The 6,782-nt window shown below is 35.8% G+C and overlaps 1 protein-coding gene across 1 annotated transcript; it reads right to left on the bottom strand.

Moving 5' to 3' along the window:
* Nucleotides 1-1,300: 1,300 nt before the first annotated feature.
* Nucleotides 1,301-1,675, bottom strand: LOC134253321 (uncharacterized). Its single transcript, XM_062735850.1, has one exon. The coding sequence runs from the start codon at nt 1,673-1,675 to the stop codon at nt 1,301-1,303; it is 375 nt and encodes a 124-aa protein (XP_062591834.1).
* Nucleotides 1,676-6,782: the final 5,107 nt, after the last annotated feature.

Here is a 6,782-nt window from a genome sequence, read left to right as displayed (position 1 = left end):
ATATTCCTATGTAAAACTTTGGTCGGCCATTTTGGCTCCACGGGGTCATGATTTGAACAAACTTGAATCTACACTACCTGAGGATGATTCCACATGAGTTTCATCTTTCCTGGCCCAGTGGTTCTTGAGAAGAAGATTTTTTTAAAATGCCATTAATTTTTCTCTAATTCATAATTATATCCCCTTGGAAAAGGGCGTGGCCCTTCATTTGAACAAACTTGAATTCCCTTTACCCAAGGATACTTTGTGGCAAGTTTGGTTGAAATTGGCCCAAGTTCTTGAGAAGATGAAAATGTGAAAAGTTAACGCCAACAACGACGACGACGACAGACAACGGACAAATTTTGATCAGAAAAGCTCACTTGAGCCTTCGGCTCAGGTGAGCTAAAAAAGTGTTTCCAAGAAAAACCTTTCCTGTAATGGACATTTCATTCACTGGAATCACCTGTATTCTGCACGTGTGTGGGATGTTTCACACAATCCTTTCCCAGTGCACAGAAAACTGACGCATGATCATTTCTTCCTCACCAGTGAGGCCAAAATGAGAAATCATTTAGCAGAAGAAGTTTTGAACAAGGAGATGCTACATCTCATGCTTATATATTCAGAAACTCTTGATGATAAAACTTACCTTTGCAGTACAATAGAGCTACTTCAGCACACCAGTTCCTTAATCTCAAATTTCAGAGACCCAAGAAGAGAACATGGCAGCATTACAATGGTTTCAGAAGTTGGAGAAGTCAGTCGAAGAAAGACCAGACAAAGATAAATGTTTAATGTCACACCAAACAAGAGCTGATCTGACATCAGTGACCACTAATCAATAGATTCAATGAACTGTGTTTATCTAAATTAAAACAATCATCTGCATCTATCATTCCTAACAGAATTAATTCAGATGTGATTGAAAATGTTTTTTTGCCAGCAGCGTGGCCTTCACAATGGTAACAATACAAACCCAAATTACTTTACATACTGTCGCACAATGAATGCTGTAATCCTTGGACAGCCCACGGTATCAAGAAAGTCCAATGCTGGCATGAGGGAAGGTGCTGCTCCTTTCGCCAAGTAACATTTTCAGGTATGGGCAAAATGTATCACATAAATAATTTAATATTTCTTGGAAAGTGATGCATGGGTATGTCAAATCCTTTAAAAGTTTCAAATCACAAAGATTTTTGATTTATAACTGAACTGTCCATAACATATATTGTACATTGTTCAAGTTTTCAGATTATCATTTAAAAGCACATATACATATATAAATATGTATGGAATTCTAGAATACATGAAATAAGTTTTAATCACTGGTGACTGACTCTGAGCAGTCTGGGCAGAACCACATATCAGATGATATTGTCTCTAGGTCTGGCAGATCAACACATCTTCCATGGAACCATGTGTCGCACCCATCACAAGCGACACAATCTTCCACACACTCCTTTGAGCACTCACCACACGGATACTTCACTTTCTTTGCACACTTGCTCTTCCCTTTGCCTTTTCCTGGTAAAGGTCTTTTTCTCTTCTGACGAGCAGGAGTTTCCTGTTCTGTTGATGTTCCTGGCATCTCTGTTTGAGGGGTAATGGAACTGTCCACAGAACCGCTAGTCCCTGGATTTGAACTTTCTAAGTCTTGGATAGTTTCCGTGGTGAAGATGTTAGGACTTGGCATGTTTTCAGAACAAATAATCTTTCTCATCAGATTTTTCAATATTTCAGATTTCCTAACATTCTTTGGAATGGATATGTCATATGCTGTACAAAGCACTAGTAACCTTGTTTTTGTTGAACAACTTTTCCAGGTATTTTGCATCTCTGTTCACTTCACTTTTCAATCTTAAATGTGATACAATTCTGTTCTGGGATGTATTTTTTCTTATGAAATTAAGGTTATCCGATCCTCAGGTTCTGAAAATCAGGCATTGATTCATTGAAAATGCTCACAAAGATGTCTCTAAATTCTCAAATTAAAATGTATTTACCCACAGTGTTTCTTTAAAATTCATCTTTAAATTTAATCATATTATATAAGGAAAATTAGTAAATCTCGAATGATTTTTCAGGAAATGCGATTTGAACTACCTGTTGCATATTTTTTAATTGACAATTGATCAAGAAATACATTTTAGGAAAAAAAATCTCTATCCAGGCTTTTACTTTTGCATGAATTTTACAGTTATTTGGACTTTACACTTACTTCCATTGTTTCATAATGCATAGTGTATGAAGTGTTTCCTTTCAAAGAAAACACTGTAAATCACTTCTAATTTCAAATCATGCATATAAACATCGGTAGCTAAGGCTAAATCAAAAGAAATTTGATTTTTTTAAAATATGCAAGTTTTACTTCATTTATTGAGATACAAATGTCAACTTTTTAAATACCGTTTGTTAAAACTTTAAAGAGCATTGAATCATACGTAGAGGCATAACATGAAAATTGTTGCATAAAAAAAATTTCAATTTCAAGCCATATTTTAATACTTTTTGAATTAAATTATAAATTAAAGAGTTATCCTCCCTGGCTGAGGATCGTATATCCTTAAAGTCAAACTTAAGTTGACATTTTTTTTTCTTTTTTCTTTCTTTTCAACAACCTTTTTACGTAGTGCTTTTCCCTTTTCTATTTTGAGAGTACGTAAGAAATCTTTACAAAACTGAGAGATTGATACTTTCACAAATAAAGAAACTGCACTGTGAAAAAGTTCTTTTGCACCTTTACATGTATCACATGTTTGACACAATTCTGGATTTCCTGAAGTTTCATGCCCTCTTTCTATATCCTTTTCAAATAGAGTTGCAAATGACTTTAACAGGTTTTCATCAGATTGTACTTTGTTTTCTACAGCACTGAAGAATTTTGACTTTAAGTCAACTAAGGATTTGTCTGTCAAGTGACTTCTAGTCTGCATTTCTAACTGTGTGAAGAAGTTTGATGCTTCATCTGTGACATTCATAAGTCCACTTGGATGTATTCTGTCTCCAGCTTGTTTCCTTGAGTGACAGTGGGTCACAGCTTGATAATAAATCGGATTCACTTGCACTCATATTTTCTAATAAATTCTTCTTGATCTCAGCTCCTTTCAGAACACCCATCTTACTTGGAACATACAGGGAATTTCTAATGGATTTTGCATTTCTATTATTAAGTTTCATTGTGACGTAGCCTGCAATGTAACCAAGTTTTCCTCTGCTGCACTGTTCAGTTCTAAATTTGTAGATACTCGAGGACATGAACGTGGCATTTCCTTAGGCTCCCTGTCATGTATTAGCTCCAATAACATTGCCTTTGTAAACAATCTAAAACTATTTCTGAACTGAAGTCCGCACTCGAATAATATCTACACACACCTTCCACAGACTCTCGATACTCCTGAGATGACAAATGATTTTGGAAAGTCGTGTAAAATTTCCTAAAATCTGCAGCAGAAAATGTTGATTTTTCTTGTGGAAATATTTCTTTAGATAACCTGTCGATGGTTTCTTTGTTTCCGTTGAAAACTGACAAGAAGTGTTCTGGGTCGTTCTTAATTGCATTCACCGCAAGAGTTGCCTCGTACATGATAAGTGTATCTAAGTAATTCTTAATGACAGAATCCAGTATAAAATTTACAGTGTCACTCTGAATCTTTCTCTCTACAGTATCAATATGTCGAATCATCTCCAAGTCTGAAATTTCAATATCATCATCGAATCCTTCAGAATCAGTGTCTTATCAATCACCATCATCATCATCATCACTTTGGTAGCACCCCCTTTGTTACTAACGCCATCACCACCTTGGTCAACACCCCCTGTGTCACCATCATCACCTTGGTCACTACCACCATCACCAGGATCCTCATCACCATCAGGGACTCTGTATTCAGTTTTGCAACACTGAAGGTTAATTTGGATATTTCCTATTCCACAACGATTATAAAACTGGTGTACTTTCATGGGGTGCCCACTACATAAGGATGGCTTAAAGTTTTTGACAAAAAAACCATCAACTGATTTGACTCTGCCCACTGCCACACCAATCTGTCCAGGTATTGTTGCATTTTTACAATCAACAACAACATCATCCAAAGTCATTCCTTGGGATTTATGTATTGTCAGTGCATAGGCCAAGGTCAAGGGATACTGTATTCTCTTGGCTATTATCCTTCTTGAGACAGGATCAAACCTTGTAGAACAAATCTGGTGATCTTGATGGTTTTCAAAACCCCTGCAATATCAAAAGACAATACTAGTATATGTTTTCACCATCCAATCTCTGCACAGTTCCAATTTTACCATTAACTTAATTGTCACTGATATTTGTAACTAACATTACAGGACAGTTCAGTTTTAAGCCAAGTCTTTCTGATGCTAGGAACTTTTTCAAGTAATGTTTATCCCCTTCATCATATGAGTTGAAGATCTGTAGTTCTCCTGGTTTTCTCATAATTTTATTATAATCATAAAGTTGGACATCAATATTTCTGGCAAACAAGTAGGTGGCCATCTCCATTTGATCTGGTAGCAGAGGTCGATTAAGTGAGTTGATGAATGCAACTGTCTGTGGACCAGGTTCACCCTTTCTAATTCATTAACGGCATTAATTAAGTTTGAATTATCTTGTCTGTGTACTTCTACTAGCATGGGTCTATGCGAGAAGACTTCTAAAACCACTTCACCTCAAAGCAATACTTTCCGAAGTCGCCATATAGTTTATTTGGGACAAGAGGTAACTGGTAAAAATCACTTGAAAAGACTATATAGCCCTTTAAAATACTTACCACTGACACGTAAATGTCTACATACATATTCAATCTGTTGAAATAGCTTAGCACTCAACATAGAAACCTCGTCTATTATCAAACACTGTGAAGTTGTAATATTATTCTTTGCATGAGTGAAACGTTCATCATTTTTCAACAAATTCAGTAAATCTGTGTTTGAATGCCGGCCATCCTCCAACCCAGCCCACTTGTGTATTGTACAACACTCTCCACCAAGAACCAAAGCACCTAAACCAGTAGTTGAAGTAACCCACATTTCACCCCTGATTCATCATTTTTAGCTCTACTGGTCAGAGACCAGAAGAGCTTATGCGATAGTAAGGTGTCCGTCGTCCGTCCGTCTGTCTGTCTGTCCGTCTGTAAACAATTTTTCAAAACGCTACTCCTCCTACAGTTTTGGTCTGATTTCAATATAACTTGGCACACAAGTAGACTACACTAAGATACATAAAATAGTGCATCGGTTTTTGATTTCGATGAACGGTGTTGCTATGGTTACTAAAAATAGAATTTTCTTTGAAATTCCTTTAAAACGCTACTCCTCCTACAGTTTTGGTCTGATTTCAATATTACTTGGCACACAAGTAGACTACACTAAGATACATAAAATAGTGCATCGGTTTTTGATTTCGATGAAGGGTGTTGCCATGGTTACTAAAAATAGAATTTTCTTTGAAATTTCTTTAAAACGCTACTCCTCCTACAGTTTTGATTTGATTTCCATATTACTTGGCACACAAGTAGACTACACTAAGATACATAAAATAGTGCATCGGTTTTTGATTTCGATGAACGGTGTTGCCATGGTTACTAAAAATAGAATTTTCTTTGAAATTCCTTTAAAATGCTACTCCTCCTACAGTTTTGATTTGATTTCCATATTATTGGCACACAAGTAGACTATACTAAGATACATTAAATAGTGCATTGGTTTTTGATTTCGATGAACAGTGTTGCCATGGTTACTAATAATAGAATTTTCTTTGAAATTCCTTTAAAATGCTACTCCTCCTACAGTTTTGATTTGATTTCAATATTACCTGGCACACAAGTAGACTATACTAAGATACATTAAATGGTGCATCGGTTTTTGATTTCGTTGAACGGTGTTGCCATGGTTACTAAAAATAGAATTTTCTTTGAAATTCCTTTAAAATGCTCCTCCTTTTACAGTTTTGGTCTGATTTCAATATTACGTAACACACAAGTAGACTACACTAAGATACATAAAATAGTGCATTTGTTTTTTATTTTGATGAACGGTGTTGCCATGGTTGCTGAAAATAGAATTTTCTTTGAAATTTCTTTAAAACGCTACTCCTCCTACAGTTTTGATTTGATTTCAATATTACTTGGCACACAAGTAGACTATACTAAGATATATAAAATAGTGCATTGGATTTTACTTTCGATGAACGATGTTGCCATGGTTACTCAAAATTGAATTTTCTTTGAAATTCCTTCAAAACGCTAGTCATCCTACAGTTTTGGTCTGATGGCAATGGCTTCTTTTCTCATCCTTTGTTATAAGTACAAACCAGTAGAGCTACAGTCTCGACAGAGACTTCTGGTTTTTAAATTATTTCCATTAGAAAGAAAGATTTTCCTGTGCCACTCTGACCCACTATTATTACACTATGTCCATTTACGATGGCTTCATAAACTTCCCTCTGTCTATCATCCATTCTGTAAACACTGTCAACACTATTGACTTTTGCCGCGGAAAAAAAAATTCGGAATATCTCTTGGTTTTATATGCTTTTAACGACATTCGGGAAGCATCGAAAATTCCGGATCGCGTCATTTTCGGTTCAGGTTTTATAATCGTAGACCAGTTCCGGGCACATTAAGAGATTGGAGGAAAAAAAGTGTAGAAAACACATATAATCAGCATTATTTGCAAAGTTTGAGGATTTAGATGGTGAGGATTTAATGTTTGTGGTTTACTTGTGCGCGGAAAGGGGAAGGTGTAGCTTATTTTTACAGAACAAGCCATGACAATCGAGTGTAGCA

The sequence above is a fragment of the Saccostrea cucullata genome, unplaced genomic scaffold (genome assembly GCF_032062105.1).
Source record: "Saccostrea cucullata isolate Sc308-1 unplaced genomic scaffold, CSIRO_AGI_Scuc_v1 ctg176, whole genome shotgun sequence".
In the NCBI taxonomy this organism is placed as follows: Eukaryota; Metazoa; Mollusca; class Bivalvia; order Ostreida; family Ostreidae; genus Saccostrea; species Saccostrea cuccullata.
The sequence above is the reverse complement of the archived record's forward strand: the minus strand, read 5'-3'. Positions and strand labels throughout refer to the sequence as shown.

What these genes read in the sequence shown, in the direction of transcription:
- LOC134253321 (XM_062735850.1), bottom strand. Translation starts at nt 1,675, where the DNA reads ATGCCAAGTCCTAACATCTTCACCACGGAAACTATCCAAGACTTAGAA.